Source organism: Planococcus citri, chromosome 2, assembly GCF_950023065.1.
Source record: "Planococcus citri chromosome 2, ihPlaCitr1.1, whole genome shotgun sequence".
In the NCBI taxonomy this organism is placed as follows: Eukaryota; Metazoa; Arthropoda; class Insecta; order Hemiptera; family Pseudococcidae; genus Planococcus; species Planococcus citri.
In genome coordinates this window covers 1710201-1733525 of record NC_088678.1, presented here as the reverse complement: position 1 = coordinate 1733525, position 23325 = coordinate 1710201, and the positions used below count along the sequence as shown (strand labels likewise).

The 23325-nt window shown below is 33.8% G+C and overlaps 3 protein-coding genes and 1 long non-coding RNA gene across 8 annotated transcripts in view; 1 reads left to right on the top strand and 3 right to left on the bottom strand.

Annotated features, from left to right (window-relative positions):
* Window positions 1–567: 567 nt before the first annotated feature.
* Window positions 568–5539, bottom strand: LOC135833931 (nucleolar protein dao-5-like). Its single transcript, XM_065347759.1, has 2 exons — window positions 5388–5539; window positions 568–5316 (listed from the first exon to the last, which is right to left on the bottom strand). Exons 1-2 carry the CDS (start codon window positions 5433–5435, stop codon window positions 664–666), a joined length of 4701 nt encoding a protein of 1566 aa, XP_065203831.1. The 5' UTR covers window positions 5436–5539; the 3' UTR covers window positions 568–663.
* Window positions 5540–5935: 396 nt separating this feature from the next.
* LOC135833934 (uncharacterized) lies at window positions 5936–6903 on the bottom strand. The gene is made up of 2 exons (XR_010556590.1): window positions 6611–6903; window positions 5936–6454 (listed from the first exon to the last, which is right to left on the bottom strand). It is a non-coding gene; the product is annotated as an uncharacterized LOC135833934 (long non-coding RNA).
* A 464-nt stretch (window positions 6904–7367) lies between these two features.
* LOC135833933 (CTP synthase 2-like) overlaps window positions 7368–23325 on the bottom strand; it is a 58654-nt gene continuing 42696 nt past the window's right edge. For 2 of the 4 annotated variants that reach the window (XM_065347765.1, XM_065347763.1), the window contains exons 2-13: window positions 11831–12011; window positions 11574–11744; window positions 11402–11487; window positions 11125–11256; window positions 10888–11052; window positions 10655–10812; window positions 8887–9019; window positions 8636–8724; window positions 8416–8553; window positions 8067–8326; window positions 7866–7973; window positions 7368–7776 (exon numbers count right to left, since the gene is read on the bottom strand). In XM_065347765.1, the coding sequence (XP_065203837.1) occupies window positions 7553–7776; window positions 7866–7973; window positions 8067–8326; window positions 8416–8553; window positions 8636–8724; window positions 8887–9019; window positions 10655–10812; window positions 10888–11052; window positions 11125–11256; window positions 11402–11487; window positions 11574–11744; window positions 11831–11996 (1830 nt within the window). In that variant the 5' untranslated portion in view covers window positions 11997–12011 and the 3' untranslated portion in view covers window positions 7368–7552. Of the gene's footprint in view, window positions 7777–7865; window positions 7974–8066; window positions 8327–8415; window positions 8554–8635; window positions 8725–8886; window positions 9020–10654; window positions 10813–10887; window positions 11053–11124; window positions 11257–11401; window positions 11488–11573; window positions 11745–11830; window positions 12012–12104; window positions 12249–12375; window positions 12598–23325 lie in introns of those variants that run through there. The other 2 variants (XM_065347762.1, XM_065347764.1) reach the window with 2 other exon arrangements.
* Vha100-2 (V-type ATPase subunit a family protein Vha100-2) overlaps window positions 16011–23325 on the top strand; it is a 64414-nt gene continuing 57099 nt past the window's right edge. The window contains exon 1 of one of the 2 annotated variants that reach the window (XM_065347761.1): window positions 16011–16305. The gene's annotated coding sequence lies outside the window, so the exon portion shown is untranslated. The remainder of the gene's footprint in view (window positions 16306–23325) is intronic. The other variant, XM_065347760.1, reaches the window with a different exon arrangement.

Sequence of the window (23325 nt, the reverse complement as noted above, 5' to 3'; positions counted from 1 at the left end):
AGAAAAAGCGCTCAGTAGGTAAAAAAATGAAAATAAGAAACAGTTCACATTATAGTTTAGAAAATATTGATATCATTTTAATCCAACCAATCATATATTGGTAAAATTTATCCGTCCGTTAGTTGATTATATACCATTACTTTGGGCTCTGGAAATGACCCCCCTCAAATTTACTAGGTACCTACTCATCTTTTTTTTTTAAGTTAAAGGGATATAATTTACGTACGTAGTACAAGTCTGCCTATGCTATCCATTCTCATCAACAAGTCATTCCTTCGTTAACCTTTTTATATAACCTTCATCCATTTTGTGAAATTGTGGCTTTCTAATTGTTAAGCATACCTACCACACTCACAATCAGCAAAATGTCATTTGAAGGGTCATGTTCATTAGGAAACCTTCAGTTATAAATTACAGATCTCGTTTTCCAAAAAAAATTTTAAAATGAAAGAACACTTGAAAGTCACAACCAAGGTTGCAATTAAAGCGTGAAGTACCTATGTGCATGATCACATTTTCCATAAAACACCTCACTGCGGATTTACTCATTTTGTAGGAATGAAATCATTTTAATGTCTGGGCAAACTTTTATTTGATCATTGAAAAGGACCACCAAATGAAACAAATTCAAAATTCAATATGTACACAGGTACCTTTCTGTTATTAAGAATACATTTTTCTTTTCCTTTCAAGCTGGGATAACAGCTGAGGTTTTCGATTTTGATGACTTCTTGCTGTAGCGAGATTATGAAGTTCCATAAGATTGATACCTTTTGATTTAGGTGGTTTTCTAGGAGTGAGCTTTGGACTGAGGAGTGAAGTTAATTTTGTACCTGTTGGTGGACTTTTTCTTTTCAATGGTGAGGTAGTTTTGAAATTGGTCAATTTTTGGGCATGGTTTTTCTGCGGCAGTTTCTTTTTGTTAGGATTGAAACTACTCAGAGGGATTCCAAGTTTTGTATAATTCTGAGGCATATCATCATCATCTTCATCCTCATCATCATTATCATCGTCACTATACTCCAAGTCATTTTCTCCAAAAGTAAAATTCATTAGTGGTTCACCAGTTGGAAATGGATCCATTATTTGAAAGTTTCTCAACATTTTACCACCAGATTTTCCATATTTTACTTTGGACCTGGATAAACGTGATAAGGGTATGCCAGATTTTGAAGGGGCCCTGTTCATTCTTCTGATAGGTTGTGGTGATTTTGGAAAATCAGTATCATAATCATCATCATCATCATCATCAGAAAGTTCATCATCACTAGAAAGATCATAAAATTTTCTAGGTTTCATTTCATTTCTCATTCGTTTCATAGGTTGCAATGATTTGGAAAAATTATCATCATCTTCTTCATCATCAGACTCATCCTCAGAAAATTCATTTTCATTAGAAAGTCTGCCAAATTTTCTAGGTTTCATTTTATTTCTGGATAAATGTGATAAGGGTATGCCAGATTTTGAAGGGGCTCTGTTCATTCTTCTGATAGGTTGTGGTGATTTTGGAAAATCAATATCATAATCATCATCATCAGAAGATTCATCTTCTGAGAGCTCATCTCCACTTGAAAGATCATCATTATCAAGATCAATTTTGTTATGTGACAATTCACTGATATTAAATCTGCTTCGTTTTTTAGGTTTCACAGCTTGAGGTTTCTTAATCTTCTTTGAAGGGAATGTTTTGTTAGGAGTGTCGTTTGGTTTTTTGAGAGTTGATTTTTTCAGTAATTTCTTACTATTGACTCTGGGATTCTGCCTTAGTGATGGAACTGGTGTGGCTTCATCATCTGAATCACCATCTCCATCATCATCTCCAGCTTCGACATCACTTTCATCTTCAGCCTCGCTATCTGCTCCAAAATCATTGCTTGTAGATTTTTTCTTAGGTATTATATTTTCAATATCATCATCATCATCATCATCATCATCATCTTCGACCTCATCTTCCTCCCCTAATTTTTCATTGTCAGTGTTGTCACTTTCATCACCTTTCCCCTTGACTTTTTGTGATTTGGATTTTGTTTTTTTTTGTGGTGTTGGTGATGAATTAAGAGAATCAAGCTCATCTGATTCCTCTGGAGTGTCATTTGATTTTTTCTTGGGTATTTTCTTTCTTTTTATTGAATTGGCTTTATCTATATCACTCTCCTCAGCATCATGAGCCACTTGAGGTTCAGGCTTCTCTACAGTTGATGGAGCATCATCATTGTCAGGTGAGGACACCTCAGTTTCCTCTGGAGGCTTCCTTGAATTTGATTTTTTCTTGGTAGTTTTTCTCTTATCTACTACATTGGCTTCATCTTCAGTTCCATCTTTTTGTTTTTCTGCTAGTTCAGGTTTGAGATTTTCCTTGAATTCTTCCTGAGGGTCTTCTGATTCTGGTTTTTTCTTAGGTAGTTTTCTTTTTTTTTCTGAATTAGTTTCATCTTTGTCACTTTCATTTTCCTGTTCTATAGGTTTGGATTTGGACTTTTCTGGAGTTTGTAACGCAGCATCATCAGTGGTGGTTGAAGGCTTTTCAGTTCTTGGACTGGATTTTTTCTTGGGGAGCTTCTTGCTTTTTGTTGGGTTAGTTACTTCTTCAATACTTTCAGATGGTTTTTCTGTTGGTTTTGGATTTTCACTTTCTTGAGATGGTGGGTCCATCTCAGGTGGTGGTACAGGATTTTTAGATTCTTCTAGATCCTCTGCTGAGGATTTTTTCTTAGTGGCTTTATTCTTTTTTGTTGGACCATCTTTCTTTGGATTCGGTTTAGATTCTGGTATTTCTGGAGTTTGTGGAGCATCATCAGAGGTTGGAGGATCCTGAATTTCACTTGGAGCCTTTGATTTTTTCTTGGCAGCTTTTTCTCTTTTAGCTAGGTCAGGTTCATCTTCAATTTTTTCCTCTGCTTTTTCTGGTGGCAATTCAGAACCAACTTTCTTTGGATTTGGTTTAGGTTCTGATTTTTCTGGAGTTTGTGGAGCATCATCTTTGGTTGGAGGATCCGGAATATCATTGGGAGGCTTTGGTTTTTTCTTGGCAGCTTTTTCTATTTTTGCTAGGTCAGGTTCATCTTTAATACTTTCCTCATCTTTATCTGCTGGTAATTCAGAACCATCTTTCTTTGGATTTGGTTTAGGTTCTGGTTTTTCTGGAGTTTGTGGAGCATCATCAGGGGTTGGAGAGTCTTGAGTTTCACCTGGAGTTTTTGATTTCTTCTTGGCTGTTTTTTTTCTTTTTTCTGGATTAGGTTCATCTTCAATTCTTTCCTCTGCTTTTTCTGGTGGCAATTCAGAACCAACTTTCTTTGGATTTGGTTTAGGTTCTGGTTTTTTTGGAGTTTGTGGAGCATCATCAGGGGTTGGAGAGTCTTGAGTTTCACCTGGAGTTTTTGATTTCTTCTTGGCTGTTTTTTTTCTTTTTGCTGGGTTAGGTTCATCTTCAATACTTTCCTCTGCTGTTTCTGGTGGCAATTCAGAACCAACTTTCTTTGGATTTGGTTTAGGTTCTGATTTTTCTGGAGTTTGTGGAGCATCACCTTTAGTTGGAGGATCCTGAATTTCACTTGGAGCCTTTGATTTTTTCTTGGCAGCTTTTTCTCTTTTTGCTAGGTCAGGTTCATCTTCAACTTTTTCCTCTGCTTTTTCTGGTAGCAATTCAGAACCAATTTTCTTTGGATTTGGTTTAGGTTCTGATTTTTCTGGAGTTTGTGGTGCATCATCTTTAGTTGGAGGATCCTGAATTCCACTTAGAGCCTTTGATTTTTTCTTGGCAGCTTTTTCTCTTTTTGCTAGGTCAGGTTCATCTTCAATTTTTTCCTCTGCTTTTTCTTGTGGCAATTCAGAACCAACTTTCTTTGGATTTGGTTTAGGTTCTGGTTTTTCTGGAGTTTGTGGATCATCATCAGGGGTTGGAGAGTCTTGAGTTTCACCTGGAGTTTTAGATTTCTTCTTGGCTGTTTTTTTCCTTTTTGCTGGGTTAGGTTCATCTTCAATACTTTCCTCTGCTGTTTCTGGTGGCAATTCAGAACCAACTTTCTTTGGATTTGGTTTAGGTTCTGATTTTTCTGGATTTTGTGGAGCATCATCAGGGGTTGGAGAGTCTTGAGTTTCACCTGGAGTTTTTGATTTCTTCTTGGCAGCTTTTTCTCTTTTTGCTAGGTCAGGTTTGTCTTCAATTTTTTTCTCTGCTTTTTCTGGTGGCAATTCAGAACCAACTTTCTTTGGATTTGGTTTAGGTTCTGGTTTTTCTGGAGTTTGTGGAGCATCATCTTTGGTTGGAGGATCCTGAATTTCACTTGGAGCCTTTGATTTCTTCTTGGCAGCTTTTTCTCTTTTTGCTAGGTCAGGTTTGTCTTCAATTTTTTTCTCTGCTTTTTCTGGTGGCAATTCAGAACCAACTTTCTTTGGATTTGGTTTAGGTTCTGGTTTCACTGGAGTTTGTGAAGCATTATCAGATGTTGAGGGATCTTGAGTTGTGTGCTCAGGACTGCTTTGTGATTTGGGAGGGGGTTCACTGGTGGATTCCTTAGATTCTTTCAGATGCTCCTTCTTAGATTTCCTTTTTTCAGTATCATCCTCTGCTTTTTCTTCATTTTCATTGTTTGGTTTAGAGTTAGACTTGTCATTAGGTGGTAGATTCTTTTCACTGTCAGCTGAAGATTCAAGTTCTTTTGATGGCTCCTTTGAACTAGATTTTTTCTTTGGTGGTTTCTTTTTTTTTTCTTGTTCAGCTTTGTCAATTGTGTCATCTTCATTTTTTTGTCTTGAGTTTTTCTCAGTTTCATTTTTATTGGATCCTTCTGGCTTCTCTAGGGCATTGAGTTTTGCTGTTTCTGGATCTTCAGTTGTATTGTCAGAAGCATTCTCTGGCATCTCTTCTTGTTTTGGAGGGATTTTCTCATCTGTGCCTTGTGGTAATGTAGTTTTTTCACTATCTTGGGACTTGACTTGAGAATCTGCCAGGTTTTGTTGAGGTTCTGAGGACTCATTGTTGTTCTTTTTTGAAATATCTTCATCAGGCTTCTTAGGTGAAGATGTGGAATCTTCCTCAGGTTCTCTAGTATCTTTCCGTTTTGGTTTTTTTCCATTTCTTTTTTTATTTTCCAAATTTTTAGGGTCCTCTTTATCACTTCCTTCTTGGTTTTTATCAGCAGCTGCCTCTTCATTTTTCATTGACTGGTTACTCTTGCTTTCAGTATCATTTTTTTCTGTATCATCTTTTATATCTAATTGCTCATTTCCTGAATTAGGTTTTGATTGAGCATTATCAGAAGTTGGCTTTGATTTTGAAGATGCTTTACCTTTGGCAGGAGGTGAAACACTTTCCTGTAATAAAAACCAATATTAAAATTGCATCCAACTCATTCATTGATTTTTCATGTGAGGAATTTACTTACTTGGATCAAGGCAAATGCGAAAAATAATACAAGCCAACAAACTTTCATGTTGCTTTGATGCAAGGTATCATTTTTCAAGTGAAAATTTTCTATGTGGTATTTTCTTTTTATGAGTGTTAATGGATAAAATGCACGCGATTCCCAAGAAAATTGTGCAGTTCGTTAATGGTAGGTGAGAAAATTTGAAAAATGTCACATTCTGGTATCATTATGGTTTGAAAGTCACCGCATCAAGTTCAAACACTAATGAGCAGATGTTAGTTGTCAAATTTTCATCGCGTATCGCACCTCATTACACCATCAACAATAAATCACCTAGGACTATTGCACATGTCACAACTTTTTTTCAACAAAAAATCAATGGTACCTATGTTGGTATGCGTTATAAAAGTGATATTGGCTGCAATTTGATCCGTGTTGCCTAGTAGTTGAAGCATTTAGGTAGGTACCTATGTAAATTACCAGGCTTGTTTTTGAAGGGTAAAGATACATCCTTATTATCTCCCTTCCAAAGTAGGTATAATACAAGTGTAAAAAGAACAATTGAATCTAATGCAAGATTTATGTATTGGTAACTAATACATTTTTTGAAAAAGAGCAAAGTGTAGCTAGTATCACAATAAATCATCTAATTTATCGATCAAACTTGAAAAAACGTTACCATATTGTGCATAAGTCATTGATGCATCAGATAAAAATTCATCAAGAAATGTGATTATGTTGTACAGAATTTCAAGAATCCATGTTGGTAACATTGTGAACAGGCTATGGACTAATTTCAAAACTTTTTCAATGCCTATTTTATTATGATTCTGGGAGTCACTAGGGAGTAAAGCATTTTCATTTCCATCTTGTTTGAAGTCTGGAGAAGTTTCTTCAATTTTTGGAGATTCATCTGCATTGATGGATGTCTGTTCCTCTAGTTTTATGTTTTCAGGTTGAAACTGGTTGGATACAGTTTCCCCCTCAACATGATTCAAAATGGCATTATTTCCTGGGTCAGTAATAAGTGAATCACCTGAATGGGAATTTAAATCTGATGCTTGATTTGGTGCTCCCAAAGTTATCTGAAAAATATCAAAAGAAAATTAGCCTGCTACAGTAAGAAGAAAAAATTGAATAGGTACCTATCTACATATTTGAAGCCATAAATTTAAAATGAAACAATTCAAATACTTGCTTTCTGAAATCGTACTTAAAATCATTATATTTTTTGTACCTACTTGGTAAGTTAATGAAATAAATAATAAAGCAGTGATATTTTTCATCTTGCTGTTGCTTCAAGTTCAGAAGTGTTGCGTAAAAGTTCAGAAACAATAATGATTTCACAACAATCTCTTACGTGATCCTGAAGTCGAAACCAACACATGTATTTTTTCGACACCTCATTATCAATTGGATACGAGGTACCGAAAGTTTTTGGTTTGAGTGACAGCTGGCTTGACAGATTCGTGTTTGTGAGTTGTTACAATGAAACAACCAATTGTTTTTTAAGAAAGAAAGTTTCACACCAATCTAAATCATATGAACCAAAAGTCTGCTTTTAACTGAGAAAATGATAGGTCCCTATCAATGTAAATAAGGTACCTAGGTACCTAGTGAATACCATACAATTGGTATTTAAGTACGTATTCAATTTTTTTGCAATATTTACAATTTTCATTTTTCAAAAATTTTGAAATAGTGTTGAATACAGAATTTTTTGTCATAGAATTTAAATAACTCAAATGGCCATTATTCAAATCAGATACCTAAATATTTGAAAAATTTAATTTTTTAAAACTTTTTTAAAGGTGATTTATCTGCCAAAATTGAAATTTTTCAAACAAATGTAAGGAAATGTGAATAATTCGTTCAATTTACCATCCACATATCAACTGCTGCTAGTTTTTGATCATTCTGGAACCTCCAGCAATTTTTCAAATTTCTCAAGAAATTTCAAATCACTTAGGACATGCAAAAATAATTAATGACAGAGAATTAAAAATCAAAATATATTTTTACGATACATTGAAAACTAGAAAATAATCAGTTTAAAGAATAAAAAAATCATAACTTGGAATAGATCAAAACGAATCACACTGAAATTATGTAAAAACCTAAATCAAACAGTATAGATACCTAAGTATACTTAATGCACGCAGCATAGCAAAATAGATATGAAATTAAGACTTGATATCTTCATCCGACGATGACAAATCAGTTGGACTCAAACGCCCTTTGGATATATAAGAATTTAGTTTACCACAAGAGGCTAATATAAGACCAATAAATGGTGGCGACGGTCTTAATGGACGACTAGTATATTCGGGATGGAATTGGGTTGCTACATAATAAGGATGGTCCTTCAACTCCAACATTTCCATTCTAACTTTGTTTTCATCTTTACCTGAAAATAAGTGTTGGATGTTTTAGATTAATTACCTAAAAATCAAGACAGATATTTTTTACTAAAAAAAAAAAAATCCAAGAACTAACCAACAAAGCGGAGTCCATGTTTCTCCAATTCTTTCACAAACTTATTGTTTACTTCGTATCGATGCCGATGTCTTTCTTCGACGACTTGCTTGCGATTATATAAAGCATCTGGGAAAAATTTACAGGAATAATTATCATTTTAATACTCGAAGAAAAAAAATTGTTTGCATGATTTAAATACAAAGACAATTATTCACTCACATAATATCGAATCATTCCAATGTTCCTTTTGGAAAAATGTTTTCTTTTTTCCTAAGCGCATAGTTCCACCCATTTGACCAGTATTATGCTCGGGCATATCGATAATAATGTACTCTTTTTCACTACTACTCGATACTTCTTTCGATTTGGCTTCACTTTTTGATTCGTTGTCACTCTGCTTGGATGGTTGCTCAGTGGTTGGAATTTCGTCATTTTTAAATTCAGCACTTTCTGCGATATCCTCCTTGTTCAATACGTTTCTGTTTTGTAGGAAAAAAAAACAATGTTAATTCTAGATTTGTTTATAATTCCCACAACCGATATGATAAACAATTCAATAGCTAATTACTTCGTGAATTCAATAACGGCCGCTTGTAAACCCAAACATATTCCAAGGAATGGAATTTTCTTCTTTCTGCACCAATTACAAGCAGCTATCTTTCCCTGTATACCTCGTTTACCAAATCCTCCAGGGACAACAACACCTCTGAGAAAAACAAACGCTGGGTAAATATGTATTTCGCAATTAAGAGATTCCATGAATAAAAAAACCAACGATTAGTACTCACTGGCTATTGCATAAATTTTTCCAAGCTTCGTGATAATTCAAGGGGTTCTCATCTTTCATACTTTCTTCTAAATTTTCAGCATCAATGTACTATTGAAAAAAAATAGCATGAAAGAAATTACGAAGGTATAACACATAAACAAACAAAAGTGATCAACATTCTGTTCTTAAATTATTTTATTTAAAATTTGGTTAGTTTTTCTTGAATGGCTCTCATCACAAAGGTAGGTACTTAAAAATACTTTTACTTACAATCAATTTCAATTTATAACCGGCAAAAATAGAAGCATGTTGCAGAGATCTTGAAACAGAAGCGTAAGAATCTTGAAGTTTTGTGTATTTACCAACCAACGCAATATTCACCTCATCTCGTAATTTTTCAACCCTAAATGAATTATAAAACACAACAGAACATTAAAAAATTGTATTTATTTACCTATAGGATTTCAAAATAATAAGTAGGTATAGCTAACTATGCTTCATGAAATCACAAGTTATTTATTCATGAAACAAATTCCCAATTTTAATGTTTCAATTTTACCATAAATTTGACAATGTTTTCAGAAGGATCTTAAATTTCAAATTCAAGTGTTCAGGAATGACTCACAAGGAAACTTTTACAACCCATCAACTTAAATTTTTTTGAAATCCGCCTCGCTTAAAAAGCAGTTATTGAAGTTGATCTTTCGATTATTGTTGAATTTTTGAAAATTCTTACAAAGAGAGTGAATCTTAAAATTGAAATCTGAAAATTGGCTGAAAAAAATGTAATTTTTAGCCAATTCACTGAAATTATGTAAATACAATACTTTCTAGGACGATTTGAATTTTCTGGACGAAAATCAACTTTACCCGGATGCTTCGGATTATTTCAAAAACAGTCGTAATTTATTCGAGGAGTCAACTTTAAAGTACAAGTTGATTTTCAAATTCAAATTTTTATTTTAAGCCTTTTAGGAGAAAATAATGCATCAATGAGACAGACGAAAAAATCAGATCAATTATTCAATTCATCCAAAAAGTCTCCATTTCTACGTCAGAATTTTTCCTATAATTATGATCTCTTCGCTAAGAGAACCGATGTTATTTCTGACCCATTGTATAGGACCCCCCCCCACCCCCAAAAAAATCAGTGAAAATAAAAATTGCAGTTTGCAAAAAAAAAAAAAAAAAAAATGGGAAAACTGCAGCATTTTGCTTAACACTTAAACCCCTTTTCAACCAAGAAAAACCTCAAAATATTGTTGGGGGTGGGGGCTCATGGATTTTTTTTCTCGGTAATTCAGTTACCTATTCAGAAGAATTTTCAATTTTCTACCTCACATTTAGTTTTTTGTTTTTTTTTGTTTGAAGAGGAGCGTGACTCAAAAAATTTTGAGCAAAATTGAAGATTAAAAAAAATTATTTTTGATCACCACTTGAGATTTTTTCTATTTTTTAATGAGGATCGAGGTTCCATTTTTATGTAAATCCTTGCATTTATGAAGATATAAAAATGTTTTTTGGAAGGATTCTAAGTAATTTTTAAAAATTTCGTAAACATCAGTCAATTTCATGTTTTTTAAAAATTATTTCAATTTCTTCAATTTTGGAGAAGGAGGCCAACATTGTTGAAGATACCAAGAAAAGCCTGGAAAGGTTTTCTTGAAATGTGGGTTTTCAGAAGAAATCAGAGCAGAAATAAAAAATAATCAAAAAATAAAAGTACTAATTTTCAAATTGAATTTTTTGATTTTTTCCCATTTTTGGTGGGGGGAAGGGAGTCCTGTTTCATAAAAATCCTTACATTTTTGAAGATATGGAAACTTTTAATCGATCGTTTCTTATCTCAAAAGAAATTAATGGCTTAACCTTATGCACAGGAAGTGATTAGTTACTCAATCTTATCAAGTTCATTCATCCTAATCAACTTTTATAGTCACGTTTAGCAACAAAATTGCCACACATACAAATTCAAAGAGAGGTGAAGAGAACTTGATTATTATTTTTTAATTAACGGATTTAATATTGTAGTGCTCACTTGAACGCTAATTCTTTCCACTGCTGCATGAATTCGGGTGATTTGGGAAACCTCATAATATCTAGATTCAATTTAGAACTGAATAGCTGCACGATTCCTTGACTTTCCATCAAAACTGGTACTTTATAAATTGAACTTAAATCGTGTATGCATATGACCTGAGGTAGAAAAAAAAGAATATGAGCATTAAAAATTCAATAATGACATTAAAACATTAATCTTTTCTGCTTTACCTCTTCTGGTCTGACGTGACAAAAATTGGAAATTTTTTCTTGAGTATCACGATTAATGGGAGTTTCACTTCTGCTGACTATTATGTCTGGAGATAATCCTAGACTTCTCAGTTCTCGCACACTACTTTGAGTAGGTTTTGTTTTATGTTCTCCAGTTGCATTGGGCTAGAATAAAACAACCAAAATTTAAAATGGGCAAATAATGGCAGGATGCGAATGGTTGTAGATGTTTTTTACCTGAGGGACTAACGATACATGCACTAAACAGAAATTATCTCGTCCTACTTTGAACTGAAATTGTCTGAAGGCTTCTACAAATGGCATACCTTCTATATCACCGATAGTGCCACCTAATTCGATAATGCAAACCTAAAATGTCAAAATAATCGAGAAGTTAGTACATTGGTACCATCTAAAGATGAAATTAAGTTCCATATAAGGACACATTTCATTTTTTCAGTCTAGAGAACTAAACATCGCAGTCCACATGCTTAAAAAATAATTTCATATTTACTTCTGGTTGTCTTCCGTCGTTGTATATGGGTTTCTTAGTCACATTTAGAACCCATTCTTGAATAGCATCGGTAATATGAGGGACGACTGATCAAATCAAAAAAAAAAAAAAAAAATCATAATTAAAATCATCTAAAATGCAGAAAAAATCAAATTATTAGACTGAGTTTTACCTTGGACAGTTTTACCCAAATATTCTCCTTTCCTCTCCCGGTTGATAACTTTTTGATAAATCTTGCCAGTGGTGATATTATTTTCATTATACAAAGTAGCGTCTAAAAATCGTTCGTAATTGCCCAAATCTAAATCCACTTCACTTCCATCTTCCAAAACATACACCTCACCTGTAATTTTACAAAAGTGAATGTACTTATCGGATTTATTCAAAATAAACTCAACGAGGTACCTATCATAGGATTCAATCACTTACCATGTTCGTAAGGTGAAAAAGTCCCAGCGTCGATGTTGATGTAAGGATCAATTTTGATAACCGTCACACATAATCCACATGATTTCAATATGGTTCCAAATGAACTGGCTATGATACCTTTACCAACGCCACTAATAACGCCACCAGTTACCAAGATGTATTTCATGGTGAACTATAGTTCCTGCAAAAAAAAAAAAAAAATGAAAACGACGAGTCAGCAAATGAATAAGGATTTTTTACTGAGGATGTAATAAAATTTACTATAGGTACATACACGAAAGATACGAAACTAGGTACATATAAAGTAATGCTTTGACAGGTATTAGAACTACACAGGAGTAAAGATACCAAAGTAATGTTAATTCTATTAAAACACAATGTTGAAATCGATAATTATTGAAATGCGTAATCAGCCTAACGCAACAAACGCTTCGTTTTTTAGATAGAAATATTGCACCGGAGTCATAAAGTAAGAAATAAGTAACTGAATACTTATGAAAACGTTATCAGTTACCGGATAGGTATTAGTTTCTAAGATTATTTACCGGATATTGGAAGAAGACTTGGTGAAATTGTTGAAACTGATCAATCAGACAAAACTAACGTTCGCGTAAAGATACACACTGGAATAATTCCTTTTTTATTTGATTTTTAAATGAAGAAAGCACATGTCGAATACGCGCTTAATTTAAACATTGCTCGATAAATGGATAAATTGAAATGGAACTTGGCGAGTGTGATAAGAGAACATAAAATGCGAAACGCATGTTGCTTGGGTCGGCGCATTGGATCGATGCTGGTGTTTTAAACTGAAACACGTGACATCATGTGGGCTCTTTGCCACTGATATGCGAGCTAAACCTGGCAGAAAACGAATCATTTCGTTTATTTGACGTTTCGCGTATTTACGGCGTAAGTTAGGCAATTTTATTAACATTCCTGCTGAGTGGTTGCATTTGTTCTAAACTTAGGCGCAGATATGGAATTTTATTCATATTTAGAGGTCTTGAAGGGTGGGAAGGAAAGAAGTGACTATAAGGATCTTGTCTACATTCATACCTCAGCGAATTTTTGCGATTTTTCAGTTTGAAAAATATATTAGATTGTAGGTAAGTATTTTAGCTCCTGCTACCACGATCTTATTTAAAATTTGAAAAAAATCCCCCTAACAATTCGCAATTTATCGAAATCTCGCCAATCGATTGGGAACGAATTTTTGGGTTTTCCAGTTTTGAAACAATTTTCGTAAGAAGAACCAAAATTAATTTTACCGCCTATAATAGACTTTTATCAGCGATCTACTGCAATATTTTCGATCTATTTAGACCAAAATGTTGGAAATTATTTTCCGCTGTTTCAAATATGAAACCTCTTTGTGATTGAGTAGATATTCTTGAAGAATCAAAAAATTTTTCGTTCACAACCGAATTCGACAACCTAAAAAGTTGTCAAAGGAAGGACCCCTGAAGTTGTTCAAAAGCTTCAGGGAATTTTTCGATCTTATAGTTTCAACGATACAAAAAGATTTCACTTTAAGGAGCTCCTTTTGTGACAAATTTATCAAAATTGTAAAAAATAGAATACACGATCATCAAAAAAAAATATTTGTTGAAGACTTTACAATAACGATTCAAAAACATAAGAATGGTTTCAGTACTCGCCAGGTCGAAATTCGTTCAAAATTTCACCTTTATAGCTCAATTTTGTGGTAATTTTGAGTTTTTCACTCGATTTTTTCGTTCCTCAATTAGAAAAAAATAATTTTCCAAACTCGAATGAATAAAATATTCTGGACTCATCGTAAACCATACTTACTACATATTTTTAAATCAAATTTGAAAAAAAAATACAAATTCTGACATTGCCATACTTTTACAAATAAAAATTCAATCGTTTTCAAATCCTTCAATTTTGATAATATAGATATGATGATGATGATTTTATTATTATTTGGATGAAATATAACGTCGTGTTTTGCATTATTTTGAATCAAAAAATCCGGTTGCATAGAGAGTGGAGAGTCGCTGAGGAACTATCATTCTAAATCAATTCTTATCAAAATTTCTTGATAGACAGGTTATGAAGTTTCTCAGTTAGTCTATTCATCCTTCGGTTGATTTGCTCAAAATTGATACGGAGAAGTCACAAGTACAAATTGACTAATGAAAAAGAGCTAAGTATAGGGTCATTCCACGTCAATTGTACCAAGAAGTGGTAGGGGGGTTCGGCGATTTTTTTGAAATTTTTCCTGTGGAAAGACCTACCGAAGGAATGACCGATGGCGCAAATCGCAGCCCTCTAGCCCATTTTTAACGGCAGCCAGGGGGTATCAAAGTTCTCAGTGAACCAAAAATATCATCCATTTCAGCAGTAGATTACTCGATAACCGCGATACCTACCAAAATGGAACATTTTCCCATAGTTAGGGGGTTTGAAAAGCTTTTTGGTGATATCATAAAAATCAGTGTTGCCACTTTTTTTTCGTACAAAAAATTAGCTCAAAAAGTTTCGAAATGTAGTTTTCACATCGTTCCGACTCTCAAAACTTCTGAAAAAAAATATATTATGGACAACTTTTCATGCTGAACAACATAGTAAAAAATTGGAATGGTAACATGTTGCAAAGTCGATTTAAAAAAATTTAAAGTTTGTGAAATAATGCAATTTTTTGATTTAAAACACGAAAAAAAGTTTTGATAGGTGAAGTTGACCCATTTGACCCCCATTTTTACGTATCTGTTGAAAAAGTTGAAAAAACCCTTTCACTCGATAAAATGAACTCCTCACAAAAAATCAAAATTCGAAAAAATTCAATTTTGAATCTCAAACATCAAAAAAAGTTTAAATTTATTCAGTTGTCTTATTTTGACCTCTTTCTGACGTATTTAATGAAAAAGTTGATAAAAATTACACTCTCAACAAAAAAATAAAAATTCCTTCATTTTTTGAATCTTTTCGAATTTTGATTTTTTTGTGAGGAGTTCATTCCATCGAGTGAAAGGGTTTTTTCAACTTTTACAACAGATACGTAAAAGTATGGGTCAAATGGGTAAACTTCATCTATCAAAACTTTTTTTCATGTTTTAAATCAAAAAATCGCATTTTTTTGCAAACTTTAAATTTTTTTAACTCAACTTTGCAACGTGTTACCATCCCAATTTTTTAATATGTTGTTCAGCATAAAAAGTTGTCCATAATGTATTTTTTTCAGAATTTTTGAGAGTCGGAACGATGTGAAAACTACATATCGAAACTTTTCGAGCTAATTTTTTGTACGAAAAAAAGTGGTAACACTGATTTTTATGATATCACCAAAAAGCCTTTCAAAACCCCTAACTATGGGAAAATGTTCCATTTTGGTAGGTATCGCGGTTATCGAGTAATCTACTGCTGAAATGGATGATATTTTTGGTTCACTGATAACTTTGACACCCCCTGGCTGCCTTTAAAAATGGGCTAGAGGGCTGCGATTTGCACCATTGGTCATCTCTTTAAATGGTCTTTCCACAGGAAAAATTTCAAAAAAATCGCCGAACCCCCTACCACTTCTTGGTCCAATTGACGTGGAATGACCCTATAGGCCACCTCGCCAACTACTCCGTTGGCGAGTTGAATAATGATTGAATGCAATGAGCTTTAAATTTCATCACATAACCTCCAACCAATTTCATTCGTTCATTTTCGACAATTTTCACCCCCAATAGAACAGAAAATTGACGATTAAATGCAGAAAGAACTATAGATAACACGAAACGAACACATCAAAGTGAGCCATGTTTCTTGGATCGTAATTATATGTATATTACCCATAATTACCTACATCGCATCTATTCCATATTTTTAGATAAACGCTACTTAATGTCACGATAAAGACGATCAGACCGTAAATAATGATATTTCGACTTTAGCCAAAGAAGCAGGAAGGCTTAATTTATGGCAAAAACAAATCCAATCAACCTTAGATTACAAAGTCGAAGACCGAAATACCACCGCCGGATACCGGATACACCGGATAATGATTTAATACCTGTTAACGACGAATCGAACATCGAAGCAGCCGGCAGCCGCCAAACAGACAAAATGGAATAGGTATCGCTTCCACCTGCACAGGTCTGTTTAGGCAATACCATCGACACAGTGACGCCCGAACATTTGGCCGCTTGCTACGACGATCAGTTAGTACGGTTCTGACAACCTTTCTGCACGATTCTTTGTCAGAGTGTGCGTAGCTGCGGTGCGGTTCATACTTTCAAAGTCATTTAAATAAATGGAGTCATCAAGTTTTAAAATCGCGCCGTTACACTGTCCGTCAAGTCTCGTGCTCGTAGTTGTGTGTTTCTAAATGCTAAATGGTGCTGTTCCATGGTTTGAAATGGAAACATTTTCTGTTACAAATAAACCGGTTTCGCTTTAATTTCAGTTTATAATTGTGTCAGAATTATTTTTGGTCCATCATTAGCACCAGTCGTTTACCGGTAAGTTTCAAAACACGCGTGATTTTCATTTACGTATACATAGTTCGATGTGTTTTTTTTTAGATTTTTATTTTCGAAATTGATAATTTGTAGGTAACTAATGTTCGAAAAAAAAGTTGAGCAGAATTGCTCGAAAATTTGCGATAATTTTCCCTCCTTTTTTCGATGTAGGTAACCAGTATTGTGTGGAATAACGATACTTATTCTCGGGTATTCTCGAAAAACACCTACTTGTCGTGTTATCGAGTGTTTGAAAACATGTAATGTATGAATGAAAAGCAATAAAAAACGATTAGATATGAGCTCTTGGGTATAAAATTGTGTTTACCATTTCGAATCTTTTAGTAATTTCGCCAAGTTTGCTGCTTTTTCTTTTTTGGTCAATTTTCCCTCCCTTTTTGGTGCTGCTGATTTTCATTCTTATCTCGATGCAAATTCAGTTACAGGAAGGAAGTGACTCACCTGGAATGTGTTTCGTGTGATAAGAAATGCCCGGAATTTTTCAAAATTGTGTCGTGTGAAAATGTTGCCATTTCCATTAGTTTCGATGCTGTGATGAGAGGGGGGAAGGGTAGTGGAAAAATACGTTATAATGAGGAACCGGCATAAGTACGAGATAAATGCTGCGGTAATTGAAAGAATAGATGACTAAAGGGTTCTAAATTGGGACGATTAACTTTTTTGATAATTTAGTTGATCGTATATGGTATACCTAACCGACGCATTTATTCGAACGATGTTGTACACTGTGATCAAAGATCATATGGGACATATGCAGCAGAGTAGGAGCAACCGGCATCGAATGAATCTCGCCTCTCGGCGTGACAGAATAGATAATTGATTTACGAAGGCAGGAAATGAGTTAGTCTGTGAATTTTAAAAGGGGTGAGGGGTTATGTGACGCTGCGGGACATTTGGATCGTTAAACGTTGGATTATCATATAGTACCTATCATTTGGGGGAGGGGGGATTCAAAAGCGGAAATGCCATCCCTAATACACTTACACGAAGAAGTCCGATAACTGTACCATTTTAAATTGGGTAATTTTCAAGTTTGAAGTTTTTTTTTCTCTCTCTCTCTTTGGCGAATTATTACTGATACTACCTACGTATAATTATATACGGCTTCCAAGCAAGCTATATGGTGCAGTAATAAGAGAGATTACAGTACACGTTTTTAGTCTGACTCTGAAGCTAGTCCTAGACTGTAAAGTATGTACCTACTAGCTGGGTATCTGTCGCGCCGAAATGATATTTCGTGTGATCTTGAATTTTAATATTTATTAATTTGTATAATAATTACACTGACTCAGAAGCATTTGATTACCGTCTGGAAATCGACGAAGGATTACTACATTAAAATTAACCGGTTTTTAAACCGGTTTAAACTAACTTTAGATTACGTAGATTTTTTTTTTCTTTTTTTAAATGTATTTATATAAAGAGGGATCATCGGATATTAGGATGGTAAATTCATTCATCTCGTGCATATAGGTAAGAGAGGCACAATTTTTCAGCATTTTCATCTTGTGTTTCTTCTCGTAATTAACTGAGGATATATAAGCCCTTCTGTACCACCTTCCACGCCCAAAAATTTTCCACAAACCCATCCCATATTTTGAAAACCATCTTATCCGATTTAAGTTTAATAATGGATTTCAAATTGGTGTAAATTTCACCTAGGTACCATGGTTCTCAGCTGATAGAATAGGTTCATTGTAGAATGTTCAACAGTGTTTATTAGCGTGTTCTCAGCAACACCTTTTGTCGTTTTACTAATTCATTTGTACATATGTATAATATTACAAACATATACCTGTATAGTATAACGAATTAGTCTGTTTGTTTCGCGTATATGCATTGATAGCCAAAGCACGGTGTGGCCATAAATCAGTGGAAAAACTATAAAAATCTCAATCGCGTAAAAACCAAGATTATCGTAAAAAAAAAGAAGCAAAAAATAGGTCATCGGTGCTGGGGATCGCACTTGTGCTAATAAATTCAGACACGTAAGTAATTAATACGCGACAACGCGTTTTTTTTTAAAGTCACATACTACGAGCGTACATTTTTTGCACTCGTATGTCTATGCTCCTTAATACTTATACCTATTATACAAGGTGTCCGAAAAAAAGTCTAGAGTTAAAGGTAATCAGTGGAGTGATTTGCATCGGTGAAGAGTGCAAAATAATACGATGTGTTGGTCTGTATTCGCTGTAACCTATGCTGTTTGGCAATCTCTTAATTTATCTAAATTACTCCGATCGAGAAGAATTTCACACTTGAAATATAGTTTCAAGGTTACCAATATTAAGTAAGTAACTGTTTATCACGAGAGGGAAAGGGAAAGAGATACGATGCAGATGAAAAAAATTGTCGATTTTTTTTCCTATACCAATACGATGGTCTATCTTTATACGTTGTGTGTGTGTGGTTTATTGTAGATGCAAATCCAATCCTCGATCAATTTTTTTTTCCAATTCCAAGTAAAAAATGTCGAAAATATAAGCGACTGATAAGAATAGATTTCTATAGCGGGGCAAAGTTTACCCGAGTTGTGCTTTTATTTATGTATACTTACGAAGGTACGTCACAGTCGTAGTTATTGGTTACCATATTAATAAAATAAAACTCTTCGTTCAATGATATCGCGCACGTACATACATATTTTCCCGTGCACAATAATCGTATTACAAATAAACATTATTTATTTGTATTCGAATACAATGCTGGCTTCGATACGCCGTTTCGTATTGTTTAGAAAGTGTGATTTATTTTCAAAATGACCAAAAATGGTAGATAGAATAAATTTATGAATTGATAAAACGTCAAAATATGTACCTTACATTGAAAATATACTTCGACTAGGTACCTACTAAGTGTTATTTTGGAACTTTCTATTCTATTATTTAAGGAAAGAGTTGGGGAAAGACCAAAAAAAAAAAAATGACGAGTCAATATGGTCATTCTCACTAATATTTTTTCTGCTTTTCGTTTGATTTTTGCAACATTTTACTCGGTTTTTGAGATTTTTCTGAATCAACTTTCAACAATACATATTTTGAGGAATTGTTGCTAAAATTACCTTAATTTTATAGAAATTTTCACCAATTTTTTACAATTTTCAGGTATATTCTATTCATAAATATCCCCAATTTACGGTTTTTATAAGTTTTTATTGCACCACCAACGGAATAAAATTTTTGTCTTTTATTAAGCACAGTTTCGTAATATTTGATCAATTTTAAGGATTTTAATTTATGCAAGTGGTTGCCTGGTTGGTGCCTATATTTTTGAAAATCTTGAAAAAATTTTAAAAATTGGACTGAAAATTTTGAAAAAGTCATCGATGAATTATATTTTTGACAAAAGAGGTATTCCAACTGGCAGAAAAGTTTTTAAACCGAAATTAAATCCAAAGAGCATTCAAAAACGTGAACTTTTGAAAAACCATCGGGCCAAAAATGGGAAAAAAATCCAAATCTTGCCAAGGGATCGAGGAATCTGAAATTTGGCCAGCATGTACTTTTTTGAATCACTTTCCCCCCTCCTCCCCCTCCAGAACCGACTGAGAACGATTTCGAACAATTTTGAGCAGTTCCAGAGCCTCGAGTAGATTTTTAAGTCTTTTTGGATTTTTTGTGAATTTTTTTGAAAAACAGTTACGGGCCACAAATTGAAAAAATTTAACTGTCGCTGAATTGATCTAGAATTTTGAAACTTGACGTGTATGTTTTTCTTTACACCTCCCCCTCGCCCCATCTTTCCTTCCCGTTGATTGGAAACCATTTTTGAGCAGTTTTGGAGCCTGCAGCAGATTCCTAAGGGTCTTTTTAGATTTTTGATGAACTTTTGAAACCTGTACCATGCCTATGGATTGAAAATGGAGATGGGAAGGTATATGCCCTATTTTTGACCGCTCAAAGTGACTGGAGACAACTTTGAGCCATCTTGTGGAGTTCTGGAATCTCTAGTAGATTTTAAAAAACTGAAAGTTGGAATGAAGTTGATGAAAACCTAAAATTCACTTCATACTCTAATCTTAACAATATGATGAGTCGACTAGAGGTGGTTTAGAGCCGCTTTGGATTCTCCAGCTGTTTGAAAATGTCAGATTTTCGAAAAGTGCCATAAAAACTATCGAGTCGATTTTGGAAAAAATAAAATGTGATTGAGGTTTTATCATTGTTCCACCTCTGATTAATTACACATCATCTTTCCAAAATCGGTTTCTGTCAATTCGAAACCAATGTGTACCCTACCTAATACGAGTCGAGATCAGTCACCATAATACGGACTAACTACTTTTATACGTGCTGAAATTAATTTAATCAGCTTTCTAAGGCGTTTTTTTTTCGAAAATCAAAATTTTTACAATCTGACTGGAGGCTTTAGAATGGCTTGAAACCACCTCCAACCCACTCAGAACGTTGAAGAAATTATGGTACAAAGAAAATTTAAGCATTCTAACTCCATTGGGCACAATTTTGGAAAATTTCGATCTTAAAAAATTTGTTGGAGACTCGAAAATTGTTCAAAATTTGTGGTGGATGCATGTCAAATTATAGATTTTCAAGTCATTCTGGTGAAATTTTGATTTTTGGCGTCTTAGAACCCTTTGAGTCTCAAAAAATTACGAATCAAAAAATGTCCTTGAGGATTTGCTTATTTTGGAAATTTTCAGAAAAGTTGTGCACACAGTTTCAGGGTTAAAAAAGTAGTTTTTTTGTTCAAGGTTAATTGGTTTACAAACTCATTTCATTAAAACTTTGTGCCCTTAACTTGAAGGAAACCAGGAGGATGAACAGGAATTAAAAGTTAAATCTGATGGAAATAATTTCGATATTCGACTAGGTACCTATAATTGAATTGTTTTCCTTTGTATATATGAATTTCTGTTTGATTGAACTAACAATACGTATTGATTACGTATGCGAGATAAGTATGTTGATGACGAGGAATCAAATTTTTGTCGCAAAATGACGACTTCGTTTTTTTTTACAGCTCATGAGACATAATTTTCAGTTCGAACTGAATTTACTCGGTAAATAATTCAGCCAAAAATGATGACTTTTTTCTGTATTTCACCTCGTTAATCCCTACCTAAAATTTCAAGAATTCAAAAATCAATAATTTTTATTATTGTTTTTCTCATCATTACTTTCCCTTATCAAGGACAAAACTCGGCGGTAAACATCATTCATAATGAAATGTTTGATTAATTTTTGAACATAATCGCCTTTTTCAGTCTTAAAATTTTCTAGACATGTTCAAACTCCCCCTCTTAAAATTCATTAAACGAAAGATGAATATATCGTTCATTTACAACTCTTGTTCGAAACTTTTTGAATTTTTCATTTTTCCATTTCGTTAAATAGGTACATATAAATATTCTCAATTGTTTGGATAAATGTTGCTCTTTTGGAACATTAAAATCGGAAAGTTGACACAATTCTGGTAATAACCAAATGTCTGACAAAGAAAAAGTGCTCAATGATAGAATTTTCCCATTTTCATGGCTTTTCTGTTGCATGAATATTGTTTAAAAAATTTCGATTTTTAGCTGATAATAAATCAAATTGCCTGTTTGATAAAAAAAAAAAAAAAAAAAAATGAATACTTCAAAAGAAAATTGTATTTTTCAGTTCAAAACAGAAGCTACAAAGGCTAAAAATCAATTTTCCTCTTTCATCGCTGATTTTTTTTTTTTTTTTTGTTGAACTGGAGAAATAGGATGGTTCACTGTTTTTCGTAGGTAGATATAGGTAAAGGGAAAACACAAACAACGCGAATTATCGTTTAACCTTTAACCTGAAGCGACAAGTTCCGGAATTGGGAAACGCAAATAATGAAGGCAACCCTTATAATAGAATAGTATAACTTCTTAAACAGATACCTACTTATAAATAGATAGCTCTGGCTCGTCGTTATTCAAATTTAGTATCATTGGTTACCTGAAAAGGAGATTTTTCAAAACAAAACGTAAGTAGGTAAATATATACCTTTTTAATTGATGATTGAAAGGCGATAATATTGGTGTAATGGAAAGAGTAAAAGAGGCTATATTTGATTTAAGTAGCCAGCGCCAAAATACTTACCTAGGTATATTCGGAAACACGATGGTAAATACTTTTCGATAAAGTACTCCTGGTGGTATATCGGTTAAAGAATTGCGAAGTGCGAGGAGTAGAATATTATAAGCTTTCGATGGGGGAAGGCGGAGGAAAAAAAGCTATACATAACGATCGCATGTTTGAAGAACAGAAACAGAAGTTTTCAAGCAATACATGACGTTCGTGTTTAGTCGAATAAATAATGCAACAATTTCTCGAAGCGTCATCCTATACCTACTTGTGATGGCCGCGACCGCGTAATTATTGATAGTGAATTTTCCAACGAGCAGCGATATTACTCGTATATTTGTTGTATCGAAATATTATGTAAGTACGTTTGGACGAATGAGACGCGGCGCTGATTAAGTAAACGAGTGGAAAACACGATTCGGGAGTATAGGAAAGTGGAAGGAAATTTTACGAATAAAATATATATCTAATATAGGTAGATAGGATTCACACTCGTCTTTTTTTTTTTTTTAATAAAACTTTACCGTGTCAAGGTTATGCTCTTTTTATATGATGGCGGATGACTGCTCTATACCTCTATTTCATCGATTGTACGTATATAAACATTTTAATGAAACAGAACAGAAGAAGAAATAGAATGTGATCATATACTAGATCGGTGTATTATGTCTTTCTATAGGTAGGTACTCGATACTACTCGTAGTTATAATTTGAAACAGCAGACTCAACAGTGCAAAAATTGTTGCCCAAGTCGAATTGCATTTAGCACGCTCTTCGTGTAATTCGTTTCTATATTATTAATCCTTATCACGCGACCAATTAGTAGGCTTTAACGAAAATAAATTTTCGTTCACTAGGTTAGTAGGTACACACACACACACACGGTGTCGAAAATTGAACGAAAATTTCCTTTCAACCGGTTCACTGACGCCATGCC